The sequence below is a fragment of the Megalops cyprinoides genome, chromosome 10 (genome assembly GCF_013368585.1).
Source record: "Megalops cyprinoides isolate fMegCyp1 chromosome 10, fMegCyp1.pri, whole genome shotgun sequence".
Classification (NCBI taxonomy): domain Eukaryota; kingdom Metazoa; phylum Chordata; class Actinopteri; order Elopiformes; family Megalopidae; genus Megalops; species Megalops cyprinoides.
Genome location: NC_050592.1, coordinates 20,993,052 through 21,011,981, shown reverse-complemented (window position 1 = coordinate 21,011,981; position 18,930 = coordinate 20,993,052). Strand labels below are relative to the sequence as shown.

At 44.0% G+C, this 18,930-nt stretch overlaps 1 protein-coding gene across 9 annotated transcripts in view; it reads right to left on the bottom strand.

Annotated features, from left to right (window-relative positions):
• trak1a (trafficking protein, kinesin binding 1a) overlaps window positions 1-18,930 on the bottom strand; it is a 38,994-nt gene that overhangs the window by 4,116 nt on the left and 15,948 nt on the right. For 5 of the 9 annotated variants that reach the window (XM_036538346.1, XM_036538342.1, XM_036538348.1 and 2 more), the window contains 12 exons: window positions 13,036-13,112; window positions 12,115-12,231; window positions 11,750-11,850; window positions 10,383-10,491; window positions 9,641-9,719; window positions 8,978-9,108; window positions 8,155-8,229; window positions 7,514-7,651; window positions 7,140-7,216; window positions 6,016-6,255; window positions 5,223-5,533; window positions 1,854-2,198 (listed from right to left, as the gene is read on the bottom strand). In XM_036538346.1, the coding sequence (XP_036394239.1) occupies window positions 1,854-2,198; window positions 5,223-5,533; window positions 6,016-6,255; window positions 7,140-7,216; window positions 7,514-7,651; window positions 8,155-8,229; window positions 8,978-9,108; window positions 9,641-9,719; window positions 10,383-10,491; window positions 11,750-11,850; window positions 12,115-12,231; window positions 13,036-13,086 (1,774 nt within the window). In that variant the 5' untranslated portion in view covers window positions 13,087-13,112. Of the gene's footprint in view, window positions 1-1,853; window positions 2,199-5,222; window positions 5,534-6,015; window positions 6,256-7,139; window positions 7,217-7,513; window positions 7,652-8,154; window positions 8,230-8,977; window positions 9,109-9,640; window positions 9,720-10,382; window positions 10,492-11,749; window positions 11,851-12,114; window positions 12,232-13,035; window positions 13,113-16,239; window positions 16,369-16,874; window positions 17,174-18,930 lie in introns of those variants that run through there. The other 4 variants (XM_036538345.1, XM_036538350.1, XM_036538343.1 and 1 more) reach the window with 3 other exon arrangements.

Sequence of the window (18,930 nt, the reverse complement as noted above, 5' to 3'; positions counted from 1 at the left end):
GTCGCCAATGAAACAGCTTCAACATAGCTCAAATGTTGTAACTCAAAGAGCAGACAAATCCAATTACATCCTTGTGCTCTATATCAAAAACATGCATGGGAGAATGCAGTAAGTGATTGATGCAGAAAGACAAGATGCAAAAAGTAATGTCTATTAAGACCTCTATTATAAAAGTGTTGGTTGCGCTATGAAAAGCCCAAAATACAGAATGTGTACCCTCACTCAGAGGCAGTCTACACCAGTTGTTAAAGCTGCCTATTCTGGCTTCACTGATGCAGTTTTAAACAGAAATGTTCAGCACAAAGGCAGTTTTGCAAAAGGTAGGGAAGACAGATTAAAATCCAGACATGAGAGCACAAGATTACCAAATCCTTTCAGGCATGCTTAAAGAACTAAAAGATTTTTCCTTACAGATTGTCACTGAAAATACACAAATGTCTGTGTTAGACATTTAGGAACAAGTTGCAGATCATAATCTGTCACTGTGCACTGTGTGTGTGTGTGTGTGTGTGTGTGTGTGTTGTGAGACACTACTCCTTTAAAACAGTGAGGTGGTGTGTGCGGTTTCTTCTCAGAATCTCTAAGAGGCCGTTCTTAATAGAAGTGACATTTGATACAGAGGCATGCGGCTCCCTATGACCTGCGGTGGATGGAGTCACCCTGTCAGAGTACTGGTGTGTGCAACTGATGATGTTTTGTGTGTGTCTGTGTGTGTGTGAGAGAGAAAATAATAAGGAAAGCACAACACCACATCTGTATGACTATGCCCAGATATAACTTGCCATGCCTGTAAGATTAGGAATTTTGTGATAATGCATAACCCTACCCCAGCTGAGTTACCTAGGATGAAGCCAGGATGCAGAAACACGATTGGTTTAGACAGGTAAATTGGGCGTGAATCACATGAGGGCTAAGGGATTGATTGGATTGGGAAGCCAAATTAGATGTGAAGGAGAAAAATTACTGTGAGAAAAGATGAGAAGAGAACCAGTGTGTGCTGAGAAAGACCCATCGGTCTCAGAAAGCACCCTGCACAGAACGTGCATATAGAGTCAGTTTCTAGCCCATTACTCCTTCAACTGACCAAGACTAATAGTAGCATAAATATTCAATAGTACTATTTTTCACAACACATGCAATTTGTATATGACAAAACGCTCTACTATTTACAAAACCATATGTCTCTCAGTCTGTTGCACTCTAAGTTGATGTACTAATCCCTCATATCAGTTGTACTCTGAATTCAGTACAATATGTTAGCTGCCATATTGAATAAATTGCAAACTAGCTGGAGATGGCTTCTGGAACTTTCAGAGTTTCATTGCCTGCTTACGTATTCCCAAGGAGGCAACAACTTCAGATTCAGATTCTGATAATGTCTCTGCCAAATGAATATACCATCAGGTAACTTCTGTATTTGTTCCTGTTTTTATAGAGGCACACTCTATGTCTCCAGCATGTAAGATGTTAACAGAGCACTGAGAGTAAACCAGACGACCAAGACAGTGACACACACTCTGTCTGTTTTCAGAGTCACTGTTCCAAAGAAGACAAAATGTAATTTACAAAGAGAGACTTCGCAGACCTTTCTCAGCACACCTATGGTACCCACAAATGAGAAACTGAAGCCGAAAGTGATTACTGAAATTAAAAAAATAACGGTGATATACTCAAAGGGCAGGCAGCACACATCTGGGGTGAGGTGGGCGTGCAGGTGAGTGGGCGAGGGCGTGCAGGGGGTGGTGATGGGGGTGGGACAGCCAATGAATGCCGCGGAATTCAGCATCCTGCAAGGCGTCCCGCGTCTGTCTGTCTGTCTTTCTGTCGGACGGTTATTTAGTGGGCTCCCTCACCGGACAGCTCCTCGCCACCGGCCTGCGTGTCCTGCGGCTCCTGGGAGCTCCTGGAAGCTTCCGGCGGGTGGCTGCTGCTGTTGTTGTTCACACAGCTGGAGGAAGAGGAGGAGGAAGAGGCGCGGCTGCGGCACCGCGCGGGGGCGGGGGCGGAGGCTGAGGTAGAAAGGCTCGGGAACGAAAGGTCACCTGACTCGTCCTCCTCAAAGTCTGTGAACTGGTAGACCTCCTCCAGGTCCAGCTCCAGAGGCCTGAAGCCTTTGGTGACCACGCCCGGCCGTGAGTCCAGGATGCCCCCCAGGTTGGGCTGGGCCAGCTGCTGCCAGTGGTGCAGGGTGGCCGAGCCTTTTAATGAAACAGACAGAAGGACAACACACCAACAAATTAGACCAGCCTCTTTGCCCACCTGCTCCATATCTCACCAGCACACAAACACACACACACAAATACCATAGATTACCATAGACATAGACACGCCACACAGTTCACTACATACAACATGATTCACTAGATAACACAAAGCTTCAGGACACAGAAACCTTATCACTCGGAATAGAATGAACTTGAGTTTCATCTCCTAACACATAAAACAGGTTTAGTGTTCATGGATGTATGAGAGCACTCCACAGCTGATCAGGCTGTCATAGAACCATACCCTGCTCCTTTATAATTTAAAGAGCTCTGGTGACACTGTATGTGATCATATGTATGGTTTTCCACAGAAAAGATCAATTTACTCTACAGGCTGAGTGACTGTAACCTGACTAGAAGATACTGTGAAGGGATGGCCTCTCATCTGAGCTCTGTGCTGAGAGAGCTGGGCTTGACTGACAGTGGTGTGAAGGATTTGGGAGTAAGACTACTCTGCCGGACTGAGGGAATCCACACCGTAAACCCGAGACACTGGGGTCAGTACTGTACAGACATCATCAAAGTCAGCTATATTTAGAGCTTGTGAGTCAAGTAGCCATAAACATATTAGCTCTGGGCACACGGCCTTTAACAGCAATGACCTGCCCTTAAACACATGCTGAAACCATGGTGTCAGGAGGAGATTGCTGCATTTCATTCTCTCAGCTCCAAATTCTTGAGTCTTTGATCTCTTAAAGGATTTTTTTAAAGATTTTTTTAAGAGGATGCTACAACACACACACACATCACAATGCATTTTCAACTGGTGTGTGGAAAGTCTATTTCTTAGATCCATTCAGCTGACATTAAGAGCATGTTAAATGTATTTTATTTCAAGTCTGAAAAGGGTTCAATGCAATTGTCAGTGCACAACATTCAGATTCTGATAAATAATAAAGGACTTTCTGGAATCTATTCAGAGCATTTAAAAGGTTAGGTACACCACAGACTCAACTGGAAAGAGAAAGAAACATAAAGGAGGTGGTTAAGAAATTAGTAGATTTTATTGCAGAATATATAATTATATAAAACACAAGTAGCTGAAAGAAAGCATAAGAGCAAAAAAATCTATCAACACAGTGGTAAGAGAAACCTGAAACATTCAGAGAAAAAAGAAAAGACAGAGGGCATAAGTAAGAAAAGGGTTTTTTATAAAAAAAAAAAAAAAAAGAAGAAGGATGTAAATAGAGGATGTGCTGTACCTAACCTTCGGAGAACAGATAGAGAGGAAGTGACATGCTTATCACCCCAAACCAGTCTAAAAAGTCAAAATCATTGTTTCATCGTAAACACATATCTGAACACGAAAAAGATGGAAAATTAATTTTACACATGCACCTTTTAGACTTGAAATAACATTGTGTTAAAAAAAATCAGTGCTTTAACAACTGCTTTAATGTTTCATTTCAGCTCTGACACTGAGGACACGGGGACTGACAGAACGCATTTGGAGAGATGCATGCGGTGCCATTCTGCATTCCGTCAGCAGATGGCAGTATATAGCAGGATCTGGCTATCTTGCCTGTACAAGGCATTTTTTCATTTTAAAACAGACCGTTAAAAAGCAGCCTGATGCCTATTAGGTAAAGAAACACTCAAAAAGCATATTCAGGACTGTCATTCCTTTAAAAACAATCATGGGGCAAAAGCTTTGTTACTATAGTAACTAAAGCAACCCTTTTTTGCTATTTACAACTGGAAGACCATTCCCCTCAGTCTCTGATATTGCATCTTAAATCTAAATCAAGTAAGCGCAGTGTAGGAACTCGGTGTATAAAACCACACTAGAAAAGAAGGCACTGTAGTCTTTCATGTAGAACTGTACTGGAGAGCGAGGCTTCCTGAACACCAAACTGGATAGAGCTACCAAACCTTACCAGTGGCTCAATGATTCCAGCCAATGATACTGAGGTTCAACAATCATCTGCAAAGGAAAAAGTCTTTTCATTTGTGCAAATACGTCAGTGACTGACTGACACAGCAGCTCCACCCATTATGTGGTTTAGGAAGCCTGTCTTCAATCAGTAAAATTCAGGGTTTATCCTCAAGCCAGAGTGCTCACAACAGCAGTTTCCACACAAACATGAAAGTAACAGAATTCATTTTTCCATTTTATGTAAAAACTAAAAACTGCTTTTTGCGGTTCTGGTTCTGTTTGACATCATGTTCCACAGAACACAGGAAATGTAGGGATGTGTGTGGGACGCCTTTAAGGGGACTGAGGGCTCTCTTCAAAATGAAGAATAATAGTATATCTATATCTATATCTTATCTATATCTAATCCAATTTTAGCTTGAAATTCACAGTGACTGCTTTGAATATGGTCACGTAAATATGTGCAATTTAAACTCCGTATCAGTTTGGCACAGTTTGTTATGCTGTATGCTCGTTCTATAGCCAATGCCATACAATGACCAAGAAGCACCAGCTAGATGTGCATAGATAATAGCCATGGATAGGCTTGCCAGAATTACATTTTCATTGGTAATTATAGTTATTTCAAATGTCAAATGTTTGCGCTAACCAAAAAATTTCTGATGTAAAAAGAGAAAATATAGCTAGAGACCATTGTAAATAATTATAGCAAGATTTTGTGCTCTTCATTGTAATTAATGTGCAAATTACTGTTACTTGTGCACCTCATTATGTACTGTAATCCTGAAAAAAAACATAGATCAAAATCAAAAGCATGCTGAAAATTTGATTTTCCACACAGACACTAAAAAAAGAAAAAAAAAAAGAATTCTGGCAAGCCTGCTCACGGAAAATGTTTGGCATGTTTCAGGGAGGGGGGTGGGGCTCCTTTTAAGGGATCTCGAACCAGCAGCGCGGCTGCGTGTCTCTGAAGTAGAAGGAGTGCTGTGTGGACAGGCTGCCTGGCTCCTGGTTAAGGAGAGCCCACAGGGATTGGAGGAGGAGCAGGGGGAGGGGGCGTGGCCGGGGCCTGTGGAGGTCACCTTCCAGCGGCTTGACGATCTGCAGCTTCTCGGGCAGGTAGGAGCGGCTGCTGAAGGAGAGGCCCGACAGGCCCGAGAAGCCGGAGAGGTGGGTCCCCAGCGACATGATACTCTCGGTGGGCGTCAGGCTGCCGCTGTACAGCTCCCCCTGGTCCGCCAGCTGCCGCAGCTTCCTCTCACGGTCCTCCTCGAAGAAGCGCCGCTCGCTCAGGTAGTTCTCACGCCGCAGGGACAGGCGCCTCAGTGCCATCTCCAGATCCTGCGAGCCTGGCGTGCCCGGCGTCCCTGGCTTCTTGTCTGAGTTGTCCACGCTGGTGCCCGAACAGAAAGGAAAATAAAAGAGAAAAGCCCAAACAGCAAGGTGGTTATAGTTATATAGTGGTTAAGGACGGCAGTGTAGCATAGTGGTAAGGAGCAGGACTTGTAACCGATTGCCAGTTCAATTCCCCACTGGGGCACTGCTGTCATACCCTTGGGCAAGGTACTTAACCCAGCATTGCCTCAGTAAATATCCAACTGTATAAATGGGTAACGTAAAAAAAAAAAAAGTCACTCTGAATAAGAGCATCTGCTAATTACCAATAATGTCATGCAATATAATGTAATGGAATGAAACCTGGATCTGTAAGGTAGCAGGCATAAATCTCAGCAGAGACATTACAGCTGTAAGCGTTAATATATATAAAAAGTGAACTATGGAGTAAGATATGGCCCTGGGGTCTTCAGTTCAAGAGTGGGACAGATTTTGGAAGAGCTCCAGCTCCAGCCATTTTCGCAGGGATAGAGGATTCACCTGCCGTCCGGCGACTCAGTCTCCAAGATAATGCTGTTGGCGCGGTTGTCTATGACAACGTTGCTGATGTCACTCCCATATAAACTGGAGCGAGGCGTGCTCAGGCAGCTGGAGCGGGTGGAGTTAAGTGAAGACGACTGATTGGATCCTGGGATGTTCATGGGGGAGGGACCTAGGGAGCGCTGCCTCACTGTTTGGTTGATGCTCTTCACCGCCTCAAACACGCGCCTATGATGCATCCTGCTTGACAGACCAGACAAACAGCACCCCCTACTGAGACCCCATCCCTGTATATCAAGGTAAAACCACTGCGCCCCTGTAGACTGTACTACTGTACCCCAAGGAGAGACATAGCATAACACCTGTTGATGAGGTCACAAATGCCTCTCTCTTTCACTCTTGCAGCTGAGGTATTCAAGTCTGTTAATACTGACAATACTGTAAATTATTTCCATTTGCTGAAACTCAGTTTCTTTGCAACTTAGTATATCTTTTACTTATACTTAATAATATTACTTATACTACTTGTATATCTTTCTATGATGTATGCATGTAAGGTGTTACTGTAGGACACCTCATTAGCTTTCCATAAGTGTTTACTGAATATATTCCTTCATGCAATCTGTCAGTTATTTTAGCAAGAGCATTATATGAAATAAGATTCGACTGATAGATTGACTGTTCCAGTGACTTCACTCACCTTTTTATTTGCCATTTTCAAAAACTGTGAGCAACATTTACATTACATCTTTAGTACAACATGTCCATTTCCAAAGATAGACATAAAATATACTTAATGAATTAAAGATACAACATTGTAACAGATGTTGTCAATTCTAATAGGTAACAGACTTACTGAAATTACATAAATCAAATGCAGACCGCAGCAGTTAGTCTGGGATCAGAGACTGTTAGATCAAAGCTTCCCAGATGCTCCCTTCACTAAATAAAGGCGATCACGAGATCTGCTGCTGTCTTTACGATATAATGGCCACATGCAAATGCAATTAAAATGCTCGACTTTACAGTAGAAGTGGAGATTGAAGGTGATATCACTGTGAAACAGTGTTACTGTGAATGTAAAAGTGATGTAGCTGTTAGACAGACAGTGATGTCAGACTCACTTCTGTTCTGCCACTTCCGGATCGTCCATCTGCAGCTCCTTCCTCATGGTACCCTCAATCTCTGCAGCTAAAGAATCCTAAAAGATGGACACACACACACACACACACACACACACACACACACACACACACACACACACACACACACAGAGGGATCAGCTCATCACCTTAACCGAGAAAACAACATTACATACAACACACCCATCTCACTTTCCTCACCACTCCATCCACTTGGCCTTATACACCTGTTAAACCGTGATCCACACAGCTAACAACTGGAGCCACAAACAATGCACCATATTTTCCACTCAGTGGCGTTATGATAAAGTGGTACAGTGCCACTGCTGTGACCCTGACTGCGCCTGCTCTCTCACCATGGGGAAGAGGCCGAGCGAATGGAAGCGCCTGGGAGTGCTCAGCGGCAACGTTTTGTTGCGCAGGTTCTTCAACTCCTCCTGTGCCTCGTGGAGCATCTCCATACACTCTGCGTACTTCTCCTCCAGCTCCCTGAGCTACAGGAGAGACGCAGAGATGATTACATCGTATAGCATACATACCGTCGTACATTAGATCATTATACTGCCTTTTTTTGACAAAGGGTGGGAGTGAAAATCGGTCTAATGCTGCCAGTTTTTAAAATGCCTTGGGTGACACTAGCTAACTTCTGTCATGCCAAGAAGGGCAGCCTGAATAAACTGTACCTTTCGGATAGGGGCGGAAGGGGAAGGAATGAGACAGAAACGGAGAAAGAGAGATGTGAGAGACGAATAGACATCAGGAGAGTGAAAGGAAGGAGGAAAAGAGAGAAGAAAGGGAGAGTGAAAAAGGAGTCAACTCCCTACTGAGTATACCTGTTGTTTCTACCGGCACATTAACAATAAAACATTTCTGTTGACTTGTACTTTGCAGTCCTCTGATTGTACTTGGGTGATTGTCGTTAGTGATATCAGACTGGGGTTGGGGGGGGGGGGGGGGGGGAACAAACAAAAAAAAAAAAAAACAGGGCACTCCTTACCTCAGCTGTGAGCTGACGCTGGGCATCTTTGGCAGCTCCCAAATGTTGAGTGAGCTCCTCATTCTCCACCGCGTACTGAGAAAGGAAAAGCAGTAAGCTAACAGTAAAGAAACAGTTCTGCAGAACCATACAGACTCAGTGAACAAGTTAATTATTAAACCTTCCCACAAACACTCCCCATTCTTCATTACACTGCAGCAGGACCTTTAATATTACTTCTTTAAAAAATCAGTAATGACAATGAGACAAAGGAAAACACTGGTTTCATCTGATCTGGTTTCAGTCTGTGACAACTAATTCTCATTTTCCCCAAGCTCATGCTAGAACCAGTCTACCATGAGCTAGCTGACCTCAGTGCACTACAAATTGACTTTAGATTGCATTACCTGCAACCAGAGCTGTAGCACATGACATCAAATTGATTTTGATGACTGCCCAGAGTCAGATGACTGCCTGGGCTTTATCTGTGGTCCAACACTAAGATTCACCCCAAGAACCTAGATTGCATATTATTCCTTTCCATCTCTATTTTTTGCTGTGGTAACAGATGGCAGTATGCTCAGGTTTTTAATGCAAACAATGACAGCAGCCACAGTTATGCATCTTACCAACAAAAGAAAAACCTAATGGAATCACAACAATGATCTGAACTAAGCAACCAACCCTGGTTCTAGCTCTAGAGTGGAAAAGGGGTATAAAGTGTTAAGCTGGTTCCAGTTGTACAGTGGAAAAAGGGGTATAGTGAGGCAGTTTGGTTCCACCTCTGCAGTGGAAAAGGGGTATAATGGGATCTATGGTGGAGAAAATTCTGATGGGTGCTCACTGATTTTGACTTCTTCTGGAGGTCCACGATCTGGGACAGGAGGTGGGTGATCTCCTCCTGCTGGCGGGAAGCATCTTCGGTCTTCTTTGCCAACTCCTCTGCGATGGACGAGATCTGCAGGTTGGCATCTCCTGGACGCACAGGACAGGGAAAGGGGCACAGAAGGTCACCATAGCAACCGGCTCCAGAGTGTGGTCTCTGCAGCTCCGATATTGCAGCATATTAGAAGGAACTGATCTAAGAGCCTCTCAAAAGTTGATCACTTTTAACACGAAGTCCAAACATGCAGTTGAGGTGTATTTTTAACCTGATTTTAAAAAACCAAATAATTATATGGTCTGTCAAATTGTCCATGGCACTGAAAACTGTTTACATTGACACTATATGAAAAAAATGTAAGTCTACTCTATTTCTTTTACAGTAAATCTATTCACAAGTGGATCTGCTCACATATTCTTCGCACAGCGCATCTACTCGTAGACCACTCTCATAATATATTCTTTTATAAATCTTCCTGAATACCCTCCCAAACAGATGTCTTCACTTCTCTCTCTTACAGTAGATCTACTCAAAGAACTCTGCCAAACAGAGGTACGACTACCACGCCCCCCTTCTCACAGAGTGGATCCCATCTGATCTCTTGCACGCAGTGGATCTACTCACGGAGCTCTTTCACACAGTCGTTCACCAACTGCTGCTCCTTCTCCTCATAGGAGATGGTCTCCGTCTCCAGGTGACAGGCCTGATGGAAACAAACAGAAAACAGAATCGCGTTACCATGCTCACAGCATTAGTGTTATCAGCTGCACTTTTATCCTAGGTACATGTAAATTTGTATTGTTACCTTATCTTTACTGGGCATTTACACTGCCTGCAGAACAGTCCTGTGCAGCGACACTTGTTTGCTATTTGACAGAGGCAAAAGGTTTTACGGATTTGGCCAGAGGTCCCGTATGTGTACGCATTGCTGCCCACTGAATATGACATGGTGTTCCCACACCAGCTGGCTCTGTGGCCTGGCTGCAGCACTGGATCTTGCAGTGTGTTAATCACAGGCACATCCGCAGAGCTGTTATAGGATAAATCCCCCCCCCTTTGGGAGGCATGAGCTACAACATGGCAACACATCAATTTATCTCCTTCTCCTTACCAGCCAAACTTCTTTCTCATCGCTGTGTCGAATTACACCCCACGACTCAGGGTGACCGTAAAGTGTCTAGGAGGGTGTCATTAAAGTCTGTACCACAAACATAGGCCAGTGGGTGCATCAACCATTTCTAAAAGCACTGCCCATGATTCTAACCCTGAAAGGAGTACACTCTATTTAACTGTTATTACTGCTGTACTTGGATTGGGTCTGAATCACCATTGCAGTGTCTGGCTTAGAGAACAGACAGGCCATTACCTCTGATCTCAGGACAGTGTTCTCCTCCTCCAGGTCTTTGAGCTTCTTCTGCAGGGAGTCCAGAGGAAAGTAGCTTGGCACAGAGGATGTTGATTCATTCCGTCGAATGCTGGAGGGGGGGGGGGGGGGGGGGGGGGGTGCAACAGATTGAGTAACCTGGCACTGCCACCATGTAGACAACACAACCTCGCTCAGCTCTAACACCAAAGTTTGCCTGCTGCAGTGCATTTGATATGCTGACTTTTTACACAATGCCTGCCCATACCAGAATTGCATGTCAAAACATATCTTTGAGGATTATTCCGTAAGTGCTGATGATTTCTTTCCAAGGAAGGTGTGAACCCGCAATGCTACAGGTACAAACAGAATTCTGGGTATTAGATCAGATGCAGAACTAATTGAGAACAGAGCGATATCCTTAATCAATGCTTAACTTGGGATGTAATAAAAATTATCATCTACCATCTAGCAGAAAAAAGGCTGGTGCTGCACCTTGTTTTCCCAATACCATACCAACGTTTATCCGAGCACCTGAACAACAGGTATGCCAGGCCTGTTTATATTCCAAATAGTTTTTACGCGGCTCCGCGTGATAGTGAACAGACAGTGACAAACTGAGTCACACAGGGAGGAGCACTGAACAAGATGCAAAAATCAGACCTTCCTAATGGAATACAAAGCTCTTTCTGAGACCTGCGCTATGCAGCAGGTCCAAAAAAAATAAAACCCTAGAACATGAGGAACCAAAGCACTGAAAACCCCAGTATCAGATTGGCTGAAGAATGTGTTCTAAGAGTACAGTAGGTAACAGAAAACTGGGGGTGTAAGGTGATGCTTTCTGAATGAGAGTCAGCCCAGACAGGACAGGAGGAGCACCAGCTTGGGAAGCTCAGCCCTCTGTTATAACCTCTAATAACCCCCTGGGAACAGACACTCCCATCTGCTCAGCTGTGGTTCGCCGTACCACTCAAAGTAATGAGCTCAGGGACTGTCTGCCCTGCGACGTTAACAGGTTTCTGTAGCGAGAGCTGAACTTGACCGGGCTAAGCTAAGTGCTGTGGGGGTTTTCACGAGACCTGCATGGGATTGAATCCCAAGTGTTCAGCCAAGCACTTAACCTGAATTACTTGACAAATATCCAACTGAATAAATATATTGTAAGCTCTCCAAGCTGTCCTAGATAAAGGTGTCTGCCAAGCAAACATATAATGACCAGGAGGAGACACAGTCTCTGTCAATTGGAAAGTAGATACTGCTGGAATGGGGAGGTGGGAGTGGAGAGATTGGGGTAGGATGGGAGAGGCAATGATTAGGCAGAGAGAGGTAATGGTTAGGTGGACAAACATGTTGGGAAATATTAGACTCACGGGGTGGAAGTAGCGGACTCTCCCTCGCTCTCCTCCGCTGCACTGGTGTAGAACTGGAGCAGCTCATCTTTCATAGACAGCTCATGCCGCAGCTGAGAGACCTTCAGACAGAAAAAAAAACGCCAATACAGTCACACCCATCTTCCTCCTAATTACACAAAACCACACCAACTTCCCTGCTGACATAGTAAGTGTCACGTCCACGTAAACTGTAATAGCACAACACAGTCACCCTCACCTCCTCCCTGACATAACAGAGTCCACATCCACTTCCTGCTGACATCACACAGTCACAAGCTCAGGCTCCCAGTCATGCATAGCCTCCTCATCCTCACCACAATCATTCAGAGCTTGTCACCTCTCACCTCTTCTCGAATGTGCTCCACCTGCTCCTCCAGAAATTCATTTCGCTCGCTGAGAGTTTTGTTTTTCTTCAAGAGTGATTGGCCAATACGGGCAGCCAGCTCCAAGTCGCGCTCTTTCTGCAAGGGAAGACACAGAAAAGGAGGGGCAGGCAAGGGGAGGGTCAGCGACCAGACACTAATGATTTTTTTTTTCCCCCCACATAGCATGTGGCTAAGGTTGACTGACCCACCAGGAGGATGTCTTGTTATTGTCCTACAGTATAACACGCTGACTGAAGTGTAAAATTACATTTTCATGAAAATAACCACACAGGTACATTTTCTCCACACAGCACGGTGCAATTAGAATAAATTAACATGGTATCATGGTTTGGTGACTGCAATACACGCCCACGCTCTGCAGAGAGCAGAAATAGGAGTGATACTCAAATTCCTGTCGCAAAAGAGAAGCTTCACAGAACAGTTAGCCACAGGTTTTCCTAACAGGCCTGGACACCATGCAAATATTACCCATGTCACCCAAGAAAAGGACAACGACTGCACTGTGAACAACTGTAGCTATCCTCTGAGCGCATTATCAGTACTTTACCTTACAGCTCTCATTTGCTATGCATATGTAGTGGGAGGCTAAAATAAATACTAAAATGAACTGAGGTAAGGTGCTGAGTGTGGAAACACACTGTGCTTAGCTGCTGGAACAGGGAGTGACACACAGTGCCATGGCAACGTTACAGCTTCCCTTTTATTGGGCTGCTGCCGGGTTCTTTCCATTGGTGAGATTGAGTCTTTTCTAAGAGGCAAACTTTTGGTGTGCTTCCTCATGCCACTACTCTGGACTGCACTGTATCCTGGGTTTACTGTTGAATAAATCAGGGACAGATCAGTTAATATTAACCACCACACAATGCAACACAATCTTACCTCTTCCAGCAGTCGTGTTACAGCATCTATGTCATTGTAAGTCTTAGTCATCTGGCCCACTCGTTCAGCACATAGAACTGCAGAGAGACAAGAAAGTTGAAAGGGAAGACTTATTTTCATTTCCATTTTCAAGACTTATTTTTCATGTGTAACACAGGTGACAGTGAGGCAGAGAAGCCATCCTTGCCCCGTACTGGAACAGATCAGAGGAGAAATGTTTGGAATTCCAACATTATCACTGTGCCACCTACAAGCTACGGACCTGCTGACATCAGCATTGTGTGTGTCTTATCAGATGGACTTATGGCACTTGTTACCAAGGTGACACACCCAAAGCCTGCCCATCTGAGTCACCCTACATTAGCAGAGCCAAGATACCAACTGCTCCAGATCCCTGAGTGAAGGCAGACTATTTCCTGACTGCATCAAAAGAAAATATGATATAATGAATCAAATACTTGGCCTGCTCAGTCAAATGAGGTGAAAAGAACATTATGGTGAAAATAACATTAATTTGTGTAGAGAAAGTCACACATCACTGACTGCCATGCTGTCCCTTGATGACCTTTTACTTGTTTTTTGATACCCTTCTGAGAATGTTTTTTTCACAACAGCATTTCTACAGTAAATCTTACCTACAGAATTTTATACATTTTTCCCCTTGCTTTTTTCCCCACAATGCTTAAAAACAGTCTTCAAAGCCTTTTTTCATTCCAATAATCAAGTCAAAAAGGTGCTTAGAACCTGAGAATCTACTCAACGTGAAAAGGCGTACAGTGTTTTGGACAGCAAATAGACATCAATATACTATATTCAAAAAATGTTTTGTAACCCTTAACCACAATCATCAATCTCATAAAACCACACATGAAATTTCCTTGTAACTTTATCAGCACCAGTATGATTAATCACATGGGTAGGGCAGGGGGTTCTACAGCTACGGACTATGCCAGTTGCTGATACTGTGTGTGGGATCATTGTTCACACTGCTGCATAAACACAGCTCAGGCACTGTGCTAATCTCACAGTTAAAAGATCTACAGGAACACCCTCGCAATGTCCCGGTTTGATGTTGGTAACATTAAATAGGATCTAGCCCATGAGTTAATTAGTCTAATGTTCACTACTCCGATATCAGAGAGAACAGCTGACAGATAGCAGTTTGTCCTGAATGAACATGACACCCATTTTGGTAATGACATTAACTGCTTTACCGCCTGCAACCGTTCAGAATGCAGATTTAAAGCAATCATGACATATTTCACCTATGGTTGAAATATGCAAAATGCATATGCTAAATGCAAAACTATTAGATAGTTATGTCTGACATTAAAATGATTCAAATGGGATAAGGTAATATATATATTTACAGTATCACATTAATTAGGTTATATATTGGTTTCCCTCAAACCTACAGCAGTGTTTCCAGTGTGTTTGTAACTTGAACATACTGCATTGTACAGTTTCCATGTAAATTGGTTACCAGGCAATATACAGTATGTGAACACTGTGAAAACAACAATAGGAAGACATCAGCAGCACTGGTTACGATGCAAACCTGAGTCCATACATCAGACTTCCAAAAAGGTAAGTGGTGTAGGCCATCATTAGCTAGAGCGTGGTCTCTCTGCCAGTAAAACCATAGAAACCGTAACACTGAACACCCATTGCATGTCAGTCCCCACTGTGACAAGAGGGAGCTCAACAGCCAATCACTACATTTCCCAGAACTCTCTTGTTATTGCTTTCCTGGATCCTACTGCCTTGAGAGCCCAGGTAGAGGAGGGTCTTGGTCATTACAATCAGACTACACCCATAACACAACTTACGCTATATGTAGGAAGGCCCTGCTGACCTGACATTTACAATCCATCTCACTAAAAACACACTAAGAGTACACCCTTCAGAGATCACCCCCCCCCAAGTAAAAACAAAAAGAGTAAAAAAAATTAAAAAAAAAAAATCAATGCACTGTGCTATTCTGGTCACTATACACATAATGCACACAGAGGGTGTTTGAAGGTTGTGAGAAAAATTTCCCAGTTTTATTTGCATTAAAACAAAATTTTTCATAAATTATCAAGAGTAATAATCAACTTTATTTTCTTTTGTGTGCTGTTGATAGTGTATGGCAAATGAGGGCATCTGAAAACCTAATGGATCGGATCTGAATTCTTATTACAGATAATATGTTGGGCATTCAATCCACCCACCAGTGTTTAGACCTTTACTTTGAATAATAAATTTGTGGAGAAGCTGGCCAATGCTTTACATAAAAAGGACTAAAAACATACATAAAACTATCCATTTCAAAAACCCACAAAGGAACCAGCCACCACCACCCCACCCCCACCCCCACCCCCACCCCCACACACCCCCCCCCACACACACACCCCCCCACCCCCACACACCCCCCCCCCCCCCACACACCCCCCCCCCCCCCCACACACACCCCCCCCCCCCCCACACACACCCCCCCCCCCCCCCCCACACCCCCCCCCCCACACACACCCCCCCCCACACACCCCCCCCCCCCCCCCACACACACACACACACACACACACACACACACACACACACACACACACACACACACACAAACTGCTATGAGTACTGAGCTCACCTGCTCTCCAGTCATACACCTGTATTTAATACGCTTTTAATGTGGCAGGTGTGGCTTCTCAATCATTTGCTGGTTCACACACAAGGCAATGACAATTACAATCACAATCACAGACAATTAAATGAACCTGTTTGGAAGGTAGCTGAAGACATGAGATCTGCCTACTGCAAATATAGCACACTGGGAAAATTAAGGATCCTTAAAACAAACCAACAATTCTCAATACTAAAAGATTACAACACATGACTAACACCACATTACTAACAAATTTCAGCAGGTTTTGGGGACAGGTGAAGGCTCCTCCTTCACAAAATTTAAGCAAGTATTAAATTTCAATGACCACAATGCTCATGAAAATGGGTGAGAATAAAAAATATATATATATATCTTTCATGCGCTTAAATTTAGCCTAAGGATGAAGCGTTGTAGCAGTTAGATTCAATGCCCCCAGTAGCCCTGGCTGTACAGTATATGGAGATAAACACTGATATGCAGTTCGATCAGCTGGAGCATGCCACGGCCTGTAGTGATAACAGTTGGTTGTTAGCGGTATCGGACCCAAGTTGTTCCTCCTTATTTACCCTCAACACAGACGGCATTCCGAGACCTCCCTGCCTCATTAGGCTCTACCAGCTGGGGTGATGTTCTGGTCTCAGCAAAACAAAACACAGGAGGCAGTGGCACCAGCAGCAATCTCCTGCCCCTCCCCTCTCACCTGGGCGGTCGGCAAAAATGCAATGAACATACAAACTAAGAGAAACATCAATTAGTCCCAAGCAACGGGAGCCAACTGAACTTAATCTCCTAATACACAGGTGGACCATTGGTTTCTATGTAGGGTGAGTCCTAGATCTCTGAGAGCTGAGTGCCTTTCCTTTCTCACACTCAAATTCAGCATGATTTTAAGTTTCCTCCATGGTGAATTTTAGTATTGTAAATTGATTTGAACCTATTCAAAGTAAGAGAAAGCAACAGAAGCATTTAGTGCAGGTAGCACTGAAATAACAATATAAGAATAAACAATAATATAAGAAGAGTTCAGGCTTACACTGTGTTTGTGCAGACATTGACACCGTAGCCAAACTCAAAGACACAAATCCAGCAAAAACACCCAGCACCTTGGCCCCGATCCTGAACCACAGCAGGGGGCCACAGTACTTGAACAAACTTCATCTTAGCAAAAAAGACTCAAGAAAAGCACCCAAAAACAGTGTACCTTCTTCCAGTGCCAGAGCTGTTTCAGTATAATCAACACCGTCATCATCATCGTCCTCCTCCTCCTTATCGTCCTGCAGGAGAGGAAGTGGCCCCTCAGCGGGGTCGGGGGAGTAGCTGTACTCGAAGCTCTCCTCCGCCGATCCGAGGGGCCGCAGTGACATATTCCCCGAGGGCTAGTGTCTCAACGCGCAACCAGACGGCCTCGGCTCCACAGCCATGTCTGAGCTGGAGTTCAGCTCCTGTTGCCTGCCTGAGAGCCAGCTTCGCCAGACACACCCTCACGCTGTCTCTGAGCCGTGTGCTGTTGTCTGCGCTCAACCACCAAAACACCACAGTAGCGGGGGGGGGGGGGGGGGGGGGGGGGGGCGGAAGGGGGAGGCGTCAGAGGAGTTTAATCCAATATTTACAGCTGGCTGATTTTTACACAAATTGCACGCAAATTTGACACAAAAACACAAAGGATTGATGTGACTATACACCTCATGCTGTAACAAGCGTCTTGAATTACACAACAAACACGTTTATGTTTATCTTGTAGGTCTATCTGCTCTCACCCCCCCTTTTTGGGTGTTCAATGGTAGCTCCCACAAGACGCACCATGGAAACAATACAAGGCAGACATACACCTGTTCCAAGGGCGTGACCGCAGATATGCACAGGTGAGTTGATTCGCTTTCATTGCAAATTTATGCAAAGCACAAGCCAAATAAAACTTTTCCAAACAGGAAAAATGGTCATATTTCTATTGTGAGAGATTACACAGCAGTCAACACAAAATAGGGTATGATTATGCAAATTAAGAACAAAAGTCTGCAAAATAAAAGGCATGGAAGTTTTAATGAATCATAATGTAGTACATAGAATGCACACTGGGCTATATGTAAAAATGCACATGCAGTACATTCTATCTACAGTACCAGTTAAACACCTGATTAAGATAATGTGTTATATATTTGTGTTATTTCATAGTTTTGATGCCTTTACTATTATTTACTTTATTATTAAAATGTGGAAAATAGTGGAAATAAAGAATATATGTGGTGCCCAAACTTTTGACTGGTACTCTATGTACTGGAAACTGCTTTACACTATACAGTACTAGATTTTTACATCCATTTGTATCCTGGAAGCCTGCGTTCTGTGAATGGATAGATGGTGGGGTATGGCCACAAAAACAAACATGTGAATCACCTGCAGTATGTAATATTTAATGTGGACATTGGTTTTCAAGATTGTGTAAGCAGATCATTATTTTGGATGATATTTAAGAGTCTTTGTGTTAAACTTGAACACAAAACAACTGTTTTTTTCTGTCTCTGGTATCTTGTGTTTGCTGTGTTGCTAAGAAACTTGATTCTGCTCCCCTGGAGAGTAAAGGAGGAAATAAAATGGCAAAAAAAAACATCTACACAAGAAAAGAACCGGAAAATTAACCCAGGACAGATCACGAGCCAAACAACCGAGAAAAGATTCTCCTCATAACGGCATCTTTTAAAGGCACAGAGGTGGGAAGGTTTATAGCTGCAGTCTTAGGCTTTACTTTTTCGTTGTTCTGTGTTTGTCCTGTCCTGAACTTTGCGGTTTGATTTAGTGTGCAAGCAGAAGAAAGAACCTGCATTCCTACAGAGTCACCACAGTAACGACCAACAGAAAGCAAGAACAGGGGGGCCATACAAGAGGAACAGTAGCTACCCCCCCCCCCAATCTGAGAAGCTTTTGTGAGAGTTGGTAATGACCCCCCCTTAAGCCCTTTGTGTGAGAGGAGAAGAGAGTGGGGGAGAATGAACAGTCTGCCAGTGCCACTCCCCCAACCCTATGTGGGGGAAATCAATATTCCGGCCAACACCCTCAACAGCAACATACACTTCAGCACAGCCAGGTCATGTGATCAGGGGCAGGGCCCGATGGCAATGAGACAGTCCTGAGTCCTGCCTGCCATTCACTCAGCCTTCTACACCTGCAGCCCTCAAACCCTGCACCTCTATTTCCATACCTGCCTCCCTTTATTTCCTTGTGTAACCCTTACTGTGTAGTACTCTCGTCTGTTTCCACCA